Below are 21,686 nucleotides of genomic sequence, written 5' to 3'. Positions count from 1 at the left end.
TCGCAGACTGGTATCGGTTACTCTCTTTCACTTCCGGATATTGTTGACGACTTATGACCCTGATAAGCAATAAGTTGATTTATGGACATTACAAGGCAAACTGATTATACGGTTTTCAAACAACGGAAGTCATCCTAGAAACAGTTGAGTCAGTAACTTACGCGTATTGCGTGTGGCAGTGGTTCTGAGGGACTTAATTCTTGTTTTCACCAAGAAATCTCATAACAGTAAACTTTTCTAGGCTAAGTCGATATGGTGATGATAAAGCTGGAAAGTACATTTGGTTATATAATAACGATACAAGATTGTCTTAGTCTGTTACGATAGACAGCTGATCGGAAGATGATGGATTAGAGGTCAACGAGATGGCAATGTCTTTCAGATCAGGCTTACCCAAACTGATGCAAAGAATTAATGATGTTTTATCTGAATTAACATCATATTAATTTATAAAATGATTATACGAATTAGAAGAGGTGTATGTACCGTCCGCACGCTACTGATCACCCTCCTACCCTATTGTCCACTGACAAATGATTTATAAACACAATGCATCGCTGTGGCTGCCCATTATTATCAATTACACAAGCACGTGCATGCGTGACGGATGATCGAATTCCCATGCACTTTTATCCGTGCAGTGTACGATGTAGCATTGTGTTCAAACTCTCTCGGGAACAAGATCTGGAGGTTGGTGACATCACATTTCTGACGATGTCGTCGTTCGCGCATCCAAGGACAGGCACGGGTGATTCACGGCGACGGAAAGAGATATGTCACGTGACTCAAGAATTGGCTATCAGCAGCAGCAGCAAGCGTAGCAGCAACACAGTGATCGGTGAGAGCCGCTCGTGCATGACTACCACATAGAGTGTTAGTGGAAATATACACGCCATTTACACGTCAGTGCTAATCAAGGTAAGACATACCTGTATAGATATTGTAATCAACTGAAAATTGTATTTTTTCATGTTAATTTATGTGAAAATGCTAGGTATGTACATGTATATCAACTTATTTATTTTATCTGTCACCATTATTTTATCTGTCACCATTATTTTATCTGCGAAAACAATTTCCTACTCTATAATGATCCTCGAGATCCACGTTAATATGGTGCACTGCTTTATTTTCAGTTTAAAAATAATGTTATGTTATATAAACGCGTGAGAACATAGAAATAACAAACAAATACTCTACCGTATCTAAATATCTCGCGTTCAGGTTCAAAAGCTACTGTTTTGTCTACATAGCATTGGTTTCATGAATGGTAATACTTTTTGTTGTACCAGGACAGTGTTCTAATCTCTGGTAGTTTAATATATCGCCAACACGCTAATGCGATAGGGGCCATCAGAAACGAGTCACGTGTTTCGATTGTTAAGGAAAATAACAAAGTATACACAATACGGAATACAAAGGAACTCGAGTACAGTTTTATATATTTTCTTCTCCTTTCAACACCTACTAATATTGACTTTCCATTAGGTTTAAAGCCGACATTGATATTGATATAAGTCTACAAACCTATCCTATAAGTAATTAGAAGTGTATGACGTAGCCCGATAACATATATCTGTTAAGGCATTTAAACGTTATAAACATTTCATTTCAAAGAGACATATTTACCCGACATGATACCGCGGTGAAGATTTTAGCTACCATGGGTTCCGTTTCACACCTCATGGGATGTTTGATTCGAAGGCGTGTCTCTATAATGTTTTGAGGAATTTCAAAAACACCAATAGGCGGTGGCTGTCGACTGCCAGGAACCGTGACTGGTTTGGTAAGGTGAGTTTATCGTATCCTTGATAACGAATTACGTCTTCGTTAACGCGGTAACATATACATCATATGTTTGAGAAAGTTTTGAATCGGCTATACATTCCGGCGATAATTTCAGGAACGTTAGCAGTAACTGGCCTGGGTATGTCATATGAATAAATGTTTATGATGACCAGGATAAGCCATGTTATATCTTCGAGGGTGAAGATTGAACGAAAATGTCAAAACGTTGTTATCGTTTTTCCAGGGATACTTTATACTCGGTAGCTATCCGAGATCTCTTTGATTGTTCATGGTCTAAACATTCTTTGAGGGTGAAACGGCATTTTCTTCAGCCCCGTGGATGGGTTGTTAACCTTAAAGTATTGGCCGATTTGGGTTTATGTAACGATTGATACTCAACACTTTAAACATGAGTATTTTATGAACGTGTGATTTCATCTCCTTTACTGTTGTTTGGTGTATTACGTATAGTACTACGACGCCGGGGTCATGCTGTCCGTAACATAACCGGATCTATTTGTCTCCGGGTTTTCGAGATAGGAGTATTTAGTTATGTAGAATCAGTTTACTAACAGACATTTACTATACGCCGAATTTGTTAATTTTGGTTTGTATGGGCCACAGACTTCCCTCTATCGAATACACGTATTCTTTTCTACTTATAACCAGCTGGAGTACATATAGACTGTTTGATCTGTTGTCCCAGTAATATCAATAGGGTTAATAAGAATTGGTTATTTTACCAGCGTTACCATAAATAGGTTTTGAACAGGTACATCTTTGGGACTACACCTCCTAGACTAAAATGTACAGTACCTAGTTGGATATGGTAGTGATGCTTATTTCCGGGGTTTATGGGGAAAACTAAGCTGCGGATGTGTAGATATTGACATGAAGTGTTAAAGCAACCAACAAACATCGTGTATGTTACGGTTGTGTTCACTGATCCGTGAACATGAATCATACAGACACACGCTAACAAAAATGATTCGTTACGCCTGAGTGGTTTTCATATGGTTCTCTGTATGAATTCTCATTGGGAAAGTAGAGCTTTAAACTTTTAAGGATGTCGTCTTCAATATTGTATGTAATTTGTTTATTTGACGTGAAAACGGGTTTGCCTATTCTTTGAAGATCGATCTCAATCTCGGCGTACCTGAGAATGTTTGTAGTAGGTATATACATGTATACATAGGTCAAAACGGCAGCGGGTCCTCAGGCGTTCGGTAATTGACACCGGATTTGGTGCTCGCTTACTTTCGCACTTTCTCGTTTACCTGCGGCTCTAATGCTTATCTCAGTACAGGTATGCTACCTGTGGTAACTTAACAACCAGATACATATCTTACCTAACGATAAACAGATGATTCTTACTGCATCAGGAAGCATACAAGTCTGGACAACTGTTACACCTGTGGTTACAGGTGGATGTACCTATACGTACCTATACTGGAGTATGGGGATTATTGACGATGTTACATACGTATCATACCAGAATCAAATCAGACAAGTTTGACATTTAAACGTTTTGCTTTGGAGACTATGAATGCTATTTGATTCGTTCTTACCTGGATTGATAAGGAATAACTTTCTAGAGATGTTGAATACAGTGTTCATCACCTATGGCATCAAGAACAGATTATTGGTAAGTATATTCTGAAATGCTCTTGGTAAACGAATTCATGTCCGAAATGTTTCATTAGGCAAAACATCTTGATTGCTACCAAAATTGACAAACAGTTTGTGCATAGTATTCTGAATGATGACGAACCTTTATTTAACATGATCTCATCTCGATGAAAACGCTCCGACTATTACGATCTTTAAGAGATTAATGATCCACACTGATTTAATTTGGAAATACTAAACAAGTAGTTTTTGCTATAAAAAGTTACCGAGAGAATAGATGGGAAGATGACATGGCCAACACAACGCGAGCAGGTTCTAGCGACATCTGCTCTCATTAATGATGCATATCTCTCTCCAATCGGGGTTTCGAACAACAAAGGTGTTTTGATGGGATCGCGACCCCTATGAGGGGAGTATCGACCCTTTAGGTACTGTAGCTGGGCGTTTGTAGGGCTGGTTAACCTCGAAGTTGACCCCAAGCCGGAAGTGTGCAAAGAAACGGACTAGGCACCAAATAGCCTTTGGTCAAAAACGTCACGTGCGGGCCATATGACACGCTTTCCCGATGAGTCTGCAATACAAGCAGTACAATTATTGATAAGCAGCTCAAATATAATGTCTTCCATAATGACTCATTTAACTGGAGAATTCATCTGAACATTTACCACAATTAACTAAATTATATCTTCCTTAAGGAAAGAAGCAGCCATTTATATGGAGATTTTAAGGATGAACCCAATTACTATTACTTTGCTTTGATCATCTGTTAGTTTTAATAACAGACAACGTGTTCATGATTGTGATATTATTATACATAGAGCTTTATTTCATATTGGATCTTTGGTGCGGTAGTAATTATATAAGGCTCCAAACATTCGATATCCGTCGTCATCTCTACGTCCAGTATGGTATAAGTTACTTCCTATCTAAATCTACGTTATACAAAAACGTCTGTAGTCGAGATTTGACGATACGCAATGCATTTCTCTGCGCCATATTGTCGCTGCAGTAGTAGTACTGTTGCGATATTGTCTCTCAGTCGGGTTGTCAGTGAATCAGATCAGCTACATCTGATGCAGCCAATAACACATTCAAACATTTTAGTGACACGGACCCCATTTATATTCATACTGCTGTCTTACGCAGACACCGCCCGTCATCGTCGTTACACATTTCTACGTAACAAAACCGGAGAAGCTTTCAAAATTACGAACAGTATTAGTTAATCATTTGTTTCAGCACTTTGTTAAATATCCCCATCAAACTCAGTTCCAGAAGCCATCATAAGCCATTAGCCGATCGCATTTCATCCAATTACCCAATCAATTCGCTTACACTATGTGAAAACCTGTCGGCCTCCATGAAATAGAACACAGCTGTAATTAGCGGAAAACTCTCGTCAACCTTATCGAGTTCTATAGCTGCTTCAAAGCGACGGCCTTGAGTGTGCTCCTTTCCGTTTCTACACTTTCTGGTCCCTGTGAAACGGCCTTTGCCCCAATAAAGGAAACAATAGTGTGAAAAACTTCTCAGCATTTGTAAGTTGTTCAACACCAGTGAAGTGTATTTAATAGAGAGGAGGCTGACTATGAAGGACGTCGTTATATATACCTGTATCGATGAATGACGTCACTATATACTTACCTGTATCGATGAAGGACGTCACTATATACCTGTACATATCGGTTTTTAGTTAGGTAAGTTTTATTGATCTCTGAGGATTTTAATGATTTTAATGATTTGTATAGTTTGTATTTACACCTCCTTAAGTTGCGTGTTTCTAATTGCTGTGTTGTGGACCCCACAGGGACCTGAGGATTTGTTACAGTTGATGTGTATTTGGACCTTCCTTAGTTCGTATAGCGTATATTTCTGCGGCTTCTTATTTCAATTTTCATATCGGCATTTTGGCATAATTTTTCTTTTTATCTAGGTGTCTCTTTGGCACTTGTCCTTATATTACTCTGGCTGAGGCGAGGACGTTAAACCCCTAAAAACTGACTTTATTGAATGCAGTAGAGGGACTTGACAAGATTTCTCATCCCATTTTCCACGTAATATTACATGTATGTATTATACACTTATTATAATATGAAAAGTAGGTTTGGAATTCGCGCCAAGATCCTGTGTGATGATAGGAACTAGGTCCTCTTCTAACGAGTACATGTTCATATCCGGACGTTCAGCTGTAATATTTTCTAAATCATAGAATTTTAGTTTGGGTAATGAGGCATGGAGAAGCTAATAAAATTTCATAAAGACGTTGTAGGGCGTAACTTTCATTTCTGCGGTCCATTATACTCGCTGATGACGGGAAGGGAAATGAACCTGTTCTCGGACAGAAGCTGCGCGATCTCCAGTAGACGTGACATCATCCTTTTTACTAAAGCAACGACAGCTTTCAGTAACATGTGTTATATAATCTGCATTGATTTTAGACTTTCAGTTGTATAGTTTGTGTTCACATCCGACCGACAACAAGGTGTTACTACACTGGGACCGCTCTAATTGAAAACGTTAATTTGGCGTGTCGTATGCTTGCACGTATCCTTCTTATCAAGGCTGATGTTCAGTAGCGATGTATTGAGCTGGGTGCAACTTGGAACATGAATTGGATATTAAGTATTTGAATGTTATTTCTATCGAGTGACAGCAGGGCGGGCTGTATGCATGTTAACTTATATTAGTTCTATTTTTGAAATCACCAGACGTTAGACATGTACAAATGTTGATATTTTGTCGAACGTACACGATCGGTACGGCCTCGGGCGGTGTAAATCGCTGATGTCTCTAAAGATGTGTCACTACCTTACAAGGTTACATTTGTACTGGTATCATGTAAGATATTGTAATTGAATCAGACATTAAGGTCGTCAGACATACCTGTGTTGCCAGGAAGGTACAACTGCTCCCCCGGCACGTATATCCGTGTAGCACATGTATAATATGCTTTTGTATGCAGATGAGCTGTAAAGCTCAATGTAATAAAATTATTTGAACTTAAGGCTAATTCTTATTAGGTAGCCAAAGGTTATGTAACTTAGCCGTATTCTAGACTGATGTAAAGGATATACTGTAATAGTCAAAATGGTTATGCAGCTGTACTGTGTAAAATATGTAGCTTAGCCATTTTATGGTGTGGTTGAAGGGTTATAATGTCAGATACGTAACGAAGAATATATAATTGTCTGGTATAATATATTATCATGCTTCCTAAAATATGTAATATAGCCATGTACTAGTGCAGTGAAAACGTAAAATTAATATATACATCTGAAGAATTGCCATAATAATTGATTTACTTTGGAGAATCAGAATGAAGACCATATTGGCTTCTACATAAAACACACAAAGAAGATTTTTGTTGACTTGTCATCTGCAATGTAATGTTACCGCTGTAAAGACGTCACAGCACGGAGCTGTAACAAGCTAGCAGTTTTATGACAAACCAAACATTGCATAAAATGATTATTTTATGATCTTTAGGCCCTAAAACGTCAACTTTATGGGGTGAAAAATCACGTCTATATTTCACGCTAAACCTCACACCACCTTTGTCCCATCTGTGTCAGCGCTGTGCGCCCTTCCTGCTTTTTCTGTTTGGAAATTTCGACGGGGGATTTTTTATGTCTTTGATTTGCCAAAGAAAAACATGATGCCGAAGGGGCAACTAAAATGGCAGACTGCGGATTTAATATCTCGTTGTTAATGCTATTTTGAAGAGAGGAAGTGATTGGGCGACACAATTTTACAGCAAGTTTATTATTCCGACATCGCCGTCTCAAACGGGTCTCCATTTCTCTATTCCATGTTAACTGAGTGATTCATACTAGGGTGAGTGGATGAGAGGGCAGAGGAAAGAGCAAGGATGAGAGTATGAGAGGGCAAAAGAAAGAGCATACAAGAATGAGCGGACGAGAGGGCGAAGGAAAGAGCATGCAAGGGTGAGGGGTGAGAAAGCAAAGGAAAGAGCATACAAGGATGAGGGAAAGGAGAGGGCTGAAGAAAGAACATATCGTAGTGAGAGAGAGGAGAGGGCTGAGGAAAGAACATATCGTAGTGAGAGAGAGGAGAGGGCTGAAGAAAGAACATATCGTAGTGAGAGAGAGGAGAGGGCTGAGGAAAGAACATATCGTAGTGAGAGAGAGGAGAGGGCTGAGGAAAGAACATATCGTAGTGAGAGAGAGGAGAGGGCTGAGGAAAGAACATATCGTAGTGAGAGAGAGGAGAGGGCTGAGGAAAGAACATATCGTAGTGAGAGAGAGGAGAGGGCTGAGGAAAGAACATATCGTAGTGAGAGAGAGGAGAGGGCTGAGGAAAGAACATACCATGACCACTTTGTTCTCTTTCAAAGTGTCCCGTGTTTACATGTCACGGTACATTTGTACTGTCACTACACACTAGCTATTTCCAATTAATACCATATCGATGTTTCTCATCTTTTCACGTAATTGGTTATTCCAATTATACGAGTACTCACATCCACTTCATTTTCAATATGTACCTGTCAATTAATCCTCGTCTGATTACTAGACAGAGTAAACATATCTACTAGGACCCGTAGAGGATGTATAAAGTGAATACTAGCTCGTGATATATCGTTCGCTCTCATCCCTCCAGGCGAGCACTTGTTGACGTCGTGACGTCATAGGCTATGCAGTGTGTCTAGAACGTTGCAGTAAAGTTGGTCTGTATGAGACAACAGTTCTGCAGTTTTTACCAATCACTCGTTGTCGATTTACCTAGTATACTTAATAGTTGTGTCCCATTATTTTGAAATTATATCGTCAATCACATTGTTTGCCTTAATACATTGGCTGTAGTTTTCGTGATAATCAAAATGTTTCGTGATTTTGAGAGATGTAATGTCCTCGTAATTAAACATCTCCACCAGTCGACTCACTAGGGTTGTCATGATCAGAAGCTAGTATTTGATGTAAATCTACTACAGCTTGTTGAACTGGAGCGTGCCTACTATTTCTGTCAGATGTTATCACACGTGACCCTACAGATCCGTATCTCACCGAGTCTGATGTAATTACACCGGCTGATAAACCGTTAAAAACATCCATAACATAGACATCACATGCACAGTTACAAATAGTAAAACTTCAAAAATGAAAGCGCGTATGTGTTCTGCGTTGTCCTAATTAACGGTGATTTATACGCTTTGATAAGAATTGCTTCCCATTTGAAGCTTTCCGTCTTTGCACACATTGACAGGCGACTGAATTTCAGAACACATGGATTGTAGATGGTAAACACCATCCACGTGATTTTAATTACAACTTTTAAAGTTTCCCTGTGCATAATAATTCGGACAATTCCAAAGGGTTAAATGTACAGACCGACGTTGCAGGTGGGGTAAACCTGAGAAACCAACGGTCTGTGCTGTCATGGTTGTGTCCTTGGGAGAGACAACCTTAATTGCTCTGGATGGCATGGGGCAGGTCTCCCCATAAAATTCAATTGTTTTATTTCTCATAAACATTGAACTGTCGAGAATGCATATACAAACACATTCAAGTTGTGTCACGAAAATTCATGCTTGAACTCGCTGAATTAAAACACAGCGTTTCCGCTTGCTGGTTCATTGTCTTCTAGTCGAATTGTACAACCATTTTTGTAATTCTTTTTCCTAATTGACAATGTTAAAATTAATGTCATTCAAGCGTCGTAAGTGGTCTGGACACTTTTAACCACTTCCTGGTAGACAATACACTTTTACGATGCCGCGAAAGGTAATTTCACTCACTCATTTCAGAGCGCACGCGACATAAAGCAACTGGAATTGACGACGAGGACTGATTGATCCCCACTTCGTCTCTGATTCAGATAATCTACCCCGGTAATGGGTTTTGTGCTACTTACTCGTTCTAACTATACATCCAGGAGGTTTAATTTATGGTAACTATTAATGTTATGAACTACATAACAATATTTATAACCAAAATAGATAATTTTAAGCGAAATCAAAGTTTCCAACAATTTGTATTGTCTGCCTGTGTTACCAAGCATGTGAATCAAAGTAGAGAGGAACATATCAAGGAATTTTACTACTATAGACATACATGTATATTGTATACTAATATTTAATCGCTTTTTATGTCCCGTAAAGATAAGTATGCGTGGCCTTTTTGCGATATACTGTAAACGTAATTCATTTCGCGAACTCGAATTTAAGCGCATTTCCGAATTTTAACAGGTTTGCGAATTGATAAATTTGCGCACCAACATTATTTTATATAGAAACAGTATATAGAAAGTGCAATTAGCACAATTATAATTTAGCACAATGCTTCTAGCGCGAAAAACGCTAAATTAAGATGCCCGCTAAAACATGTACGTTTACAATGTATTGGCTGTATTGACCGACCAGGCGAGTACCTGTAGTACCGTTCTGACCACCGTGGACCTACATCTCTACCCAAAGGAAAGTAACAGTTTGCATATCAATTTATATACATTTTGTATTAAAACATAGCACGGTTCTCTGCATGAAGACTTGGTTCATGGGATTGAGATGTTCATTGTGTTTGTTCATAATCCCATGAACGCCATGCTTAACTACTGTAGAAGACTTCGTGTAAGGCGTTGCCCTGTAACTAATGATGATATCTGTATAGTATAGAGTACACTTTAGTGAAGAGGAATGGCTTTGTTTAAAAAGGAAATCCATACACTTGAAATATTTTACCGAGATAAACCGCGATCCCCGTCGACACTAAAAGTATTATTTGCGACAGAGGTTGGCCAGTGACTGTGCCCCGTGAGTATCGTATCGTACACTGTAGCTGTACGATGTGTATGATGTACGATAGTAGGACATGCTGGAGTCACGCTGGGCCCGGGGTATCACTGGACTGTCCGACAGAACATGTATATTTCGTTACCAAGGCGAGGAAATCGACAATACTGACATCGTCGTCTGTTTCGTTACGGAGGTAGGATACACCCAGAATATCGTCATCATCATCTTTTTCGTTTCCGAGATGATATATCATCATTTTCGAGGTAGGATTAAAAAAATCGTCATCATCATCATCATCTTTTTGTAAAAGGTTTTAAGGTTTTATCCAATCACTCTGACACAGTTGGTGTGTTAGAAGACGTCACATACATTAAGTAAATGGGAGAAATGTCGTATGATGATATTAGTATATGTGATTATAACATTTTCTGTAAATGATGATTATTGACTGTTGCAGAGTTACCGAGGTAATATATACCCAGAATATCATTACTGAGGTAGGCTATAACCAGAAAATTGTCATCACCGAGGCGGTTTATTCCTTCGTTGATGCTTAAATTAGTTACTTATACCGTTTCGGTATAACGGTTTATTTGTGTTTTGTTTCGTTTTGAAGTAGTGATATTGTATACTTACCAATAGACTGGACCTCTGGCTCTAGAATATCAAATTTTTAATTAAATTGAGCTTTATGATTCTTGTCTGTATATGTCTGATTCTGGACACAGGGACTTGAGAATTAGTAACAGTCTACATGTATTTGGACCTTCCCTTGTGTGTATAGCACATTTTGAGACGTTTTTTTTGGGGGGGGGGGGGGGGGGGGGGGGGGGTCCAAATACATGTAGACTGTAACAAATTCTCAAGTCCCTGTGATTCTGGAGACCAAAGTTTCAAACTAGGGGGAGATAACCTAGTATCAAAATTGATATTAGCAATTCTTAACAACAAACTTAGGGTTGGTGGCCTGTCTAATTTACCAAGTAAAACAGAGTTGAGGTTAAATTTAATGCCTCTGTCGAATATATAGATTCTCCCATCAGATACCAACAAGTGCAGATCTACAAGGCAGTAAACACCACAGATATAGTAGGAACAGACACCCCTTCTATCTATATCGTCATGGCTTGTTCCCATTATAGGCTGTACCATTATGGGAATATCGGGGGTATCAAATGTCCCTGACTTGATATGATATGGTGGTGGGTGTGGTATCTATATCGTCACAATCTGACCCCCGGGATTCCATCAGGTATGCTTTGTATTTCTATCCTGTATAAAGGGCTCGTAGCATATACTGTACTAAGGCATTTCAGAATTCTGTTAAAGTTGATTGGAGAGGTTTTTATTTGGTAACTTGTGGTATCAGGTTTTTATAGTGAGGCTGATGGGGTGATAATTATTTCCATACATTCCATTTAAATAAAGAAAAGCTATCAACACACAGACCTGATACACATTGGAGGATAATTGTACTGCGAGATAAATACATCTGTGATCAGTAAACGTTATAAAACATCTATATATGGACTTACGAAACTTTATATTTATCAACCATTTATCATCTAAAAGTACTTCAATTTAATATGAACATAATCTATTATCAGATGAACGAAGATGAAAAATAACGATGTGTCATCAATAAAAATGTACCATTCGCGTATCTTATGATTCAGAGGCGATAATAGGTTTATATACAATTTGTTTACCATTAGTGGTTCAAACATCTAATTGATAACGTTTTGAAGCTGTTTCTCGGGTATTTAAAACTAACCGCTATGAAACGTCACAAATAAACAAATGATTTTCATTCAGTGCAACACATTTGATTGGTCAATATATACAACATATCTGTTTGGTGTATTTATACATCATATCTTGTTGATATCTGGTTGGTCTATATATCATATCTGGTTGGTGTACTTATACATCATGCAATATCTGTATTTTTCTGATTATATAATTGTCTACATCATATATCGTGATGTGACTTTAAACCAATACATCAATATAAAGAAACCGCATCCTCCTATGAAATGATGTGATAGTTCCAGGTAATCAGACACACTAACGTCTGTGGTTTAAACATCATTAACACGTGTTCATCAGACCATGATCAATCCAGTAGCAACATTTTCTGTAATGTAGTCGACGTGTAAAAATAAAATAAAGAATGCGTCGACAAATTTAGATGGCGATCAATTCCTAATGGATAAAATCTTTTCACTTCAATTGCAAGCTAATGCATATCAAAACGTTGGCTGGTCGTTAATTCCATTTCAAATCTGTAAAATCAATAACTCACTTCTGCTAAAGTATTCTCACTTACCAAACACAAGAATCATTCTTATAAGGGTGTCGTCCATTGAACTCGTGTAAGATCTAAAACCAACACGTGATTCTGTCTTACATTGAAGTACTAGTAAAGTGAAACGACCACTTACTCGCGTCTTATAGAACATGTTAGATACAGCTCGGACAGGAACCATGGGACCTTGTACTGTACGTCTGTGTTAGGGTAACATCTCAGTCAGGAACCCTGGGACCTTGTACTGTACGTCTGTGTTAGGATAACATCTCAGACAGGAACCCTGGGACATTATACTGTACGTCTGTGTTAGGGTAACATCTCAGTCAGGAACCCTGGGACCTTGTACTGTACGTCTGTGTTAGGGTAACATCTCAGTCAGGAAACCCTGGGACCTTGTACTGTACGTCTGTGTTAGGGTAACATCTCAGTCAGGAAACCCTGGGACCTTGTACTGTACGTCTGTGTTAGGGTAACATCTCGGTCAGGAACCCTGGGACATTGTACTGTACGTCTGTGTTAGGGTAACATCTCAGTCAGGAAACCCTGGGACCTTGTACTGTACGTCTGTGTTAGGGTAACATCTCAGTCAGGAACCCTGGGACCTTGTACTGTACGTCTGTGTTAGGGTAACATCTCGGTCAGGAACCCTGGGACATTGTACTGTACGTCTGTGTTAGGGTAACATCTCAGTCAGGAAACCCTGGGACCTTGTACTGTACGTCTGTGTTAGGGTAACATCTCAGTCAGGAACCCTGGGACCTTGTACTGTACGTCTGTGTTAGGGTAACATCTCAGTCAGGAAACCCTGGGACCTTGTACTGTACGTCTGTGTTAGGGTAACATCTCAGTCAGGAACCCTGGGACCTTGTACTGTACGTCTGTGTTAGGGTAACATCTCAGTCACGAACCCTGGTACCTTGTACTGTACGTCTGTGTTAGGGTAACATCTCAGTCAGGAACCCTGGGACCTTGTACTGTACGTCTGTGTTAGGGTAACAGCTCGGTCAGGAACCCTGGGACATTATACTGTACGTCTGTGTTAGGGTAACATCTCAGTCAGGAACCCTGGGACCTTGTACTGTACGTCTGTGTTAGGGTAGCATCTCAGTCAGGAAACCCTGGGACCTTGTACTGTACGTCTGTGTTAGGGTAACATCTCGGTCAGGAACCCTGGGACCTTGTACTGTACGTCTGTGTTAGGGTAGCATCTCAGTCAGGAACCCTGGGACCTTGTACTGTAGTCTGTGTTAGGGTAACATATCTCAGTCAGGAACCCCGGTACCTTGTACTGTGTTAGGGTAACATCTCAGTCAGGAACCCTGGGACCTTGTACTGTACGTCTGTGTTAGGGTAACATCTCGGTCAGGAACCCTGGGGCCTTGTACTGTACGTCTGTGTTAGGGTAACATCTCAGTCAGGAACCCTGGGACATTATACTGTACGTCTGTGTTAGGGTAACATCTCAGTCAGGAACCCTGGGACCTTGTACTGTACGTCTGTGTTAGGGTAACATCTCAGTCAGGAAACCCTGGGACCTTGTACTGTACGTCTGTGTTAGGGTAACATCTCAGTCAGGAAACCCTGGGACCTTGTACTGTACGTCTGTGTTAGGGTAACATCTCGGTCAGGAACCCTGGGACATTGTACTGTACGTCTGTGTTAGGGTAACATCTCGGCCAGGAACCCTAGGACATTGTACTGTACGTCTGTGTTAGGGTAACATCTCGGTCAGGAACCCTGGGCCATTGTACTGTACGTCTGTGTTAGGGTAACATCTCAGTCAGGAACCCTCGGACCTTGTACTGTACGTCTGTGTTAGGGACAACATCTCAGTCAGGAACCCTGGGACATTGTACTGTACGTCTGTGTTAGGGTAACATCTCAGTCAGGAACCCTCGGACCTTGTACTGTACGTCTGTGTTAGGGTAACATCTCAGTCAGGAACCCTGGGACCTTGTACTGTACGTCTGTGTTAGGGTAACATCTCGGTCAGGAACCCTGGGACCTTGTACTGTACGTCTGTGTTAGGGTAACATCTCAGTCAGGAACCCTGGGACCTTGTACTGTACGTCTGTGTTAGGGTAACATCTCAGTCAGGAACCCTGGGACATTATACTGTACGTCTGTGTTAGGGTAACATCTCAGTCAGGAACCCTGGGACCTTGTACTGTACGTCTGTGTTAGGGTAACATCTCAGTCAGGAACCCTGGGACCTTGTACTGTACGTCTGTGTTAGGGTAACATCTCAGTCAGGAACTCTGCATGGGACCTTGTACTGTACGTCTGTGTTAGGGTAACATCTCAGTCAGGAACCCTGGGACCTTGTACTGTACGTCTGTGTTAGGGTAACATCTCAGTCAGGAACCCTGGGACATTATACTGTACGGATGCGTGACAGGAAAATGTTTAAGTAAGCAGGTTTGTTTCTGGTTTTAAGTTTTTTTTCGTGTGTTTTAAATAACACGAGGATTATACGGGGATATCGAGTTCCGTGCTAATTTGAGTACATGTTAACATTACAACTGGTTTGCATCGCACTTAGATTTCTGTAGGTATAATTAGATACATGTATTTATTGATATAAAATTATAATTATCGTTAGATGTAATAAAATGTAATATATATTGAATATGTACAAATCTAATAACATGCCTGACGCTGATCTGTCCATTTATCATAGAAGAGACATTACGTCTACGTTTTCACCAATTCGTTCGCTTTATTGCAATAAGGTATGTTCACACTGAACCTTTACCGGAAACGGCGTGAACATCAAACCTTCGATCTGTCTCGATACATTCCAAGTGTAGGTATATACGGACGGGTATGGACCCTGGATGGGGTACTTACGCCAAGTACCCGTGGTTGTTGTGTTGATATCGTTGGATTTTCGCTGATAAACTAGATCATGGACTACTTCAGCTGGGAGTCTTGTTGTCTTTAGGCCACGTAAACTAGTACTAGTATACAATATTGTAGTGTGATTGTGTGATACATTGTCCATGTATACGGGGATATATTTAATTGTCCACCACGAGGATGATCCCGACCCCTAGCTGTGATGATGTATAGGACGCGAGTCCAAACTTAACACTCCGAGCGTAGTTTATAGGTTGAATAACTATGTGTCCGTAACGATCGGAGGGTGGCGCTACGGACATTACTGACCAATATAACAAATAAGTCTTGACCACTGATGCTGTCCATTATAACACCTGCTGAGATATCCTTCTTTATCCCTTGACCATGTCCATAGCGGTCACTTATCCTTGACCACGAGGACAAAGCCCTTTATCTCCGTGTCGGACAAAGGTTTCCCATACATCATATGGTGATTATGGAGTACTTGGTATTAAAATGAAGCGTCTCGTTTATTTATGTGTCCATTTCTCGTCGAGGATACATCTATACGGCGTCATACCCCATACATCACCAGACTTGAGGTAGCCTTGATATTCCCGCTCTGTCTGAAAAACGTAACACTTATACAACCCTAATACATGTTTCTGGTTCTTTAGAGGTTGTTATGTTGTGTCCAACTTCGTTTAACCTCATGTAGTTAGTGGCACCGTGTCGGACGTAAACTAATATTATGTACCAATGTACATTTGCAATAATTATGTATTGCTAATACATAAAACCATCCCGGAACACCTAGTCCGGAAAATAGTCACAACTAATATTAAAAACAACATATCCGGATCAGTTTGATAGTAATACATTACAATTAATACTAATTCAAATTCAATATAATAAGTAGATTTGTACTGATGTACATTTATAGCAATTAACACTTATCAAAATGCAATACACTAAGTACTAATAATAATCAATACTGATTCAAATTTAAAATATTATGTACTAACATACATTTACAATAATTAATACTAATTCACATTTACAATAATTAATACTAATTCACATTTACAATAATCATTACTAATTCAAATTTAGAACGATTAGACAACACTCAGTGCTAATATATATTTACAATAGTTTATACCAATATATACTTACAATAATATCATACTTATATATGGTTTTACAATATTCATAACTCTTACAAGGATATTCAACTTTACCATTACAACGAAACCCCATCATTACTATTGTTGTAAGTACTCAAACTATTTAATACTTATCTCACAGTAACAATGTGACCGGAACACTGTCTGTTATTCACGTGGAAATGTACGTATAAACAGTCTGTCAGTGTTAATTTGACGTGTCATTAAAAATACGAATGTCAAAATGTTGCCTATGTTTGGTCTGACACGGGACAGACAGGCAGTTCGGTATATAATACATAACTTAAAGGTCATGGTAATAGCTACACCGCGTTTCTATATCTGTCGTGTGTTGGACTACTGTGGTCCGGTGAGTGTCAGGGAGGGATTTTAACGTGACTCCTGGACCAAAGTCCCTCTCAGAATGTCCACTCTCTGAAAGGCTTCGGACACTTGACCATCTGTCTAAATAGTGTGATAGTTGATGTTTGCTAAAAAAATCGATTTTGTATCGGTGGGATGGTGGACGACTGTATGATGCTGTTTAGGATTATAAAACGTACTCGTGTTCCACGGGAGCACATTGTTAGGAGGGTTTCGTGAAACTCCACAGACCACGACATTTGTATGATTGGTCATAGTATAGTTATTTGACCGCCACTCTACCATGGGCATTGTTATATCAATATGGTCACTTTCGGTTCAAACAATCTATCTCTCTCTATATAAAATGTTAAAGGCAAGAAGCTCTACTTCAGGACGATGTGTTAAGCACGAACGTTAGCTAACCTTGAGCTTGTTAGCGGACTACTAGATATTTTGTAAGACCTATCGACAAAATCAGAAATCGGAGCTCGAATTTTGATCAGACTCGATATTAACAACAATCGGCGACCTTTTACTATAAGAGTTTCCGATATATCACTTGGGGTAAGAAGGTCAGTCACGATACTTGATACATTCTTTAGTGATCGGTCCCGTTTGTCACTTTTCATTGATGGATAAAACTTTTATACCGAGCATGAATAAATCTTATTATTATTTTTTCTTTTGATAGATGCTGAATATCGGAGAAGTGATCTACTGATACCTGGGTGATTTACCAGCAGAGCTGAACATTTGGGATTTATTGACTATGGCCTTTACTCCGACATCTTACACGAACAATACCACTATGATTCCTTCTACTAACATATCCACGTCGCTAAGTGCAGAGGAAGTGGAAGTGATTCTCCGGAGGTTGAACGACGAGAAGGCTGTGCAATATTTACCAGTGATTATATACATGATGGTGCTTCTTCTAGTTGGAACTATCGGAAATATTGTTGTGTTTTTCGTCTACTGGAACAAGAAAACAAAATCATCTTCGCATTTCTTCATTCTTAACCTCGCTGTCCTTGACCTTTTGACATGTTTAGTTGGCATGCCAACAGAAGTGGCAGATCTCAGATACCCGTATATGTTTTATGCCCCAGCGGCGTGTAAACTTTTGCGCTTTAGCGAATCGGTATCGACTATTGGGTCGTCAATCACCCTCATCGCTGTGGCGTTCGACAGATACTACAGGATATGTAGACTGGGAAAACAGATCTCGGTAAAAACCGCTAAGGTTATCTGCGTTATAGCTATAATTATAGGAGTTTTGACGTCATGGCCCGCATGTATCATCTTCGGCGAGAAGACGGTCGACGTAGGCATCGAGGGTATTGTGGGCGTTGATTGCTCTACTGATGACTCAATGCGACATACCTTGTACCCAACACTATACTATGGAGTGTTGTTTCTTCTCTTCATCGCTTGTGTCATCTTCTTTACCGTCATTTATTCTAAAATAGGCGCTGTCATATGGACAAGAAAGAAAATCAAGATCGGTGAAAAGGCACCAGAAATGCCTCCAAGTAAAGATAGGACATTCAACGACAGCACGGCCTCGGACCGTGTTTCTTCTGACCCTATCAGCACCGAAATGTCGTCAGATCAGGAAGCTAATTGGGACGACACGCGCAGGAATTCCACGGCGTCACGGAATGTTTTCAAAAAGCGTGGACAAAAGCACCAAATCCGCGTGACAAGAACCACTGTCGTTCTATTTGCCGTCACGGTTGCTTACGTTGTCAGTTTTCTTCCATTCCTGATCTTCATGGTCGTCCGCAGTATAAAGAGAGACTTTGAGTCTGGTCTGGACCCAGCCGGAGAAGTGGCCTATAAATTCGGTTCCAAGTCGTACTTCATCAATAACGCAATAAATCCAGTCATCTATAGTTTTCTCAATGTAAACTTCCGAAAGGACACGAAGGCGCTTTTTAAGAAGTGCCTCGCATGTTGTTGTTGTCGTAACAGAGATGTATGAAGATTTAACACTTTTATTTATTACGTTTGTATTTTGATATTTATGATCTTACAATAGTTTGACTCAAAAAGAAAATCCATACATATATATGCATATGAATGTGTTCGAAATCCAGGAATTAATCTGCACTGATTCCATAGAATTCCATTAACGAGTGTTTTTCCTGGACGCTGATCACTGAATGGGGCTATTTGGTGCTGGAACCTGGTGCTGGTACATCACGTGGCAGTGACACCAATGCGCATGTGCATTAAGCATGGCATTAATTGAACTTAATTGTTTAAAAGGTGCTGGACACTCAAACTCAAATAAGTACTGATATTGCCATCGATCATTTTATTATCAATGTCATCACCATTATGCTATCATCGTCGTCATCGGATTAGCACATATGTATTATTCATCGTTCATATCATCACAGCCATCGCTTTAAACTTACTCATTTGTACCGTTGTCCTGTTTTATAAATAACGTGGTCGTGTACCAAATTATCCTCAGTAATAAATATCAAATTTGTCTTTGAGTGACAATAATACAATTTGTTATTTACTTATCTTCCGTGAATTTCATTATTATGTTTCACTATAAAAAAACCATAGTGCTGCGTGTATATCACTGACAAATCCCATGTAGGAGAGGTTATTCAGTATGGTTACAATGTTAAAAAGCTAAATAATTATTCGAGAGCTGTTATAAGAGTTATACCAACGGCGTAAATACATCTCACGAATTCAAACAAACATATTTTACTAAATTATAAATGAATTGAAGATGTTTTACACTGATGTAAAGGATGATATATATTTATATTCCTGTTAAAACTTCTGGTACAAGCTTCCTCATAGTGCATCACGGTCTACAACAAGGAATCTAGAAAGGAACCTCCTGGAAGAGGTTGCTTCTATCAAGTCTTGTGTACTGGAGAATTCGTCACAAAATATGAACGTAACTTGCTTGGAAGAGTTACCTGGGACCAGAATATCTTTGCTTAATTTCCATAATTATTCATATTTATGAGTAACTTAATTTTTGAACATTGTTGTATTTTTTGTATTGTCTGTTTCTTTTTAAAGAATTTACCTATTCAGTTAAATAATAATCTGTTACTCTCTGTTCGTCGTAATTTGCTAATAGAATTTATCACAATGTGTTTGTTATGGATATACAGCGTAGATTTTATATATTTATGTACATTGTATGTATTTTGTCTTGCAGTAAATATCGGGAGTGTGCATTGCCTGACTGGTTTGATTGCTTTCAAAGATATTTCAAAACCAAACTGAAAATTGACGAACGTGTTATTTCGATACACTGAATTAAATTGTGTTTATGTATCTATTAAAATAATACTTAAAATTAGCAATTTATTGTATTAAAGATTTGTTATCTTCCCATAACATTAAAAAAATGACGTCGCTGTTTGTAACGATGCTTTTGATTGGCTAAAAGCGTTGCGTAATGATTTATCAGAGGAAAGAGTTCGCCAAAGACAGTAATAACCTCATGTCATATAAATGTAGCTTGGTTATACGAATTAACTTTTTACGTTATGGAACCATGAGTGATCCGGTTTTTTGTGATATGGCTCTGTAAAGTGAACACTTTCAGGTTAGCCATTAAAAGTAACAGATCAGTTTGCAACCCCGACGTCTCGGTTTAAAGTGTATTGTTTTAAACTTCATGTATGTCATTTGGTACTTTTTTTCGTATTCATACACATTTCATTAAAATATTTCGTAAACCATTTTTACGTGTTTATCTTGATTTCTAATATCGAAATCATAATTCCGTAAATTTTATTTGTGTTTAGTTGGTGGACAAGAAGAGCTCAAGACCGGGAAATTGACAGAAATAACCCTACAGGGTGGAATGAATCCTGGGAATATAGCATTCTGTATGTTTAAGGATTGAACTAGATGACTTTTGCTCACTTCTGCTGACTATAAAGATAATTACCAAATATGTACAGTAAAATTAAATAAGGCTCTAGTAATTGTAACAAGATCTTATATACCGTTATATCACAGCAAGATAAATGTGGTTATCGGGATTTTAGCATCAGTCAATGTCTTTTTCATCTCCCAGGGGAACATGCAGTCGGAGCTGCCATTTCAGCGCAAACGACTAAACCTAGGTCACACACGCGTTAAATATCGCAGCATACTTAGAAATAACATGCTGAACTTCAGCATAATTTGTAAAATCCTTTGGAGAATGACAAATGATCTTTTGACCACCTTCAAAGATAACTACGACATGAACAAAATGTTTGAAGTATTTGGAGTACTTGACTGTATTTCAGTAACATACTTTAACCTACTTCTACCGATACCAATCAACAGACTTAAACACACACATATATCATTATTGGTCCTAGTTTAGCCTTCTGTAATTTACTTTTACGTAGTTTAATTGTGTTTACCGTGGCTATTTCTGAGTACGTTAAGCTACGCCACTTAACGCATTTGTAGTCTAGACTTAAAGCACACATGACATTTTCATACAACATAATTGCCTTGCTGGGTCTCGAACTAGCGACCCTTTCGGTCCAGTTAGGGTCACCAGACAAACGGAAGGGAAGGAACATTTTGTTGACTTAGGTGCAGTATATCTATTTTTATTAATCTTCCTGTCTCCAGTAGATGTCACAAAAGAAATGTCATAATTCTGTAAGAGGCTCCACGTTTTTACTTCTTCTGAACGTTTTATAAATGGTCGACTTTGCAACATCAATTGTGAGCATATGCACCATAACATTCAGAATTTTTCTAGACAGTCTCGATATGCTTAAGATCGATTCAATTCTAATAAAATCAAGAGTGTTTTGTACAGTTTTAATTACAGAAGAGA

General features: G+C 39.0%; 1 protein-coding gene across 6 annotated transcripts; it reads left to right on the top strand.

Annotated features, from left to right (window-relative positions):
* Positions 1 to 569: 569 nt before the first annotated feature.
* LOC117337639 (orexin receptor type 2-like) lies at positions 570 to 20,582 on the top strand. Of its 6 annotated transcripts, none has more exons than XM_033898721.1 (2): positions 570 to 918; positions 17,544 to 20,582. In XM_033898721.1, the coding sequence occupies exon 2, from the start codon at positions 17,622 to 17,624 to the stop codon at positions 18,834 to 18,836; it is 1,215 nt and encodes a 404-aa protein (XP_033754612.1). In that variant the 5' UTR covers positions 570 to 918; positions 17,544 to 17,621; the 3' UTR covers positions 18,837 to 20,582. The 6 variants fall into 6 exon arrangements, with proteins under 6 accessions (XP_033754612.1, XP_033754611.1, XP_033754610.1 ...); XM_033898720.1 differs by lacking the exon at positions 570 to 918 and adding an exon at positions 1,624 to 1,791; XM_033898719.1 differs by lacking the exon at positions 570 to 918 and adding an exon at positions 2,870 to 3,433.
* Positions 20,583 to 21,686: the final 1,104 nt, after the last annotated feature.

The sequence above is a fragment of the Pecten maximus genome, chromosome 11 (genome assembly GCF_902652985.1).
Source record: "Pecten maximus chromosome 11, xPecMax1.1, whole genome shotgun sequence".
In the NCBI taxonomy this organism is placed as follows: domain Eukaryota; kingdom Metazoa; phylum Mollusca; class Bivalvia; order Pectinida; family Pectinidae; genus Pecten; species Pecten maximus.
This window is presented reverse-complemented; position numbering and strand designations above follow the sequence as displayed.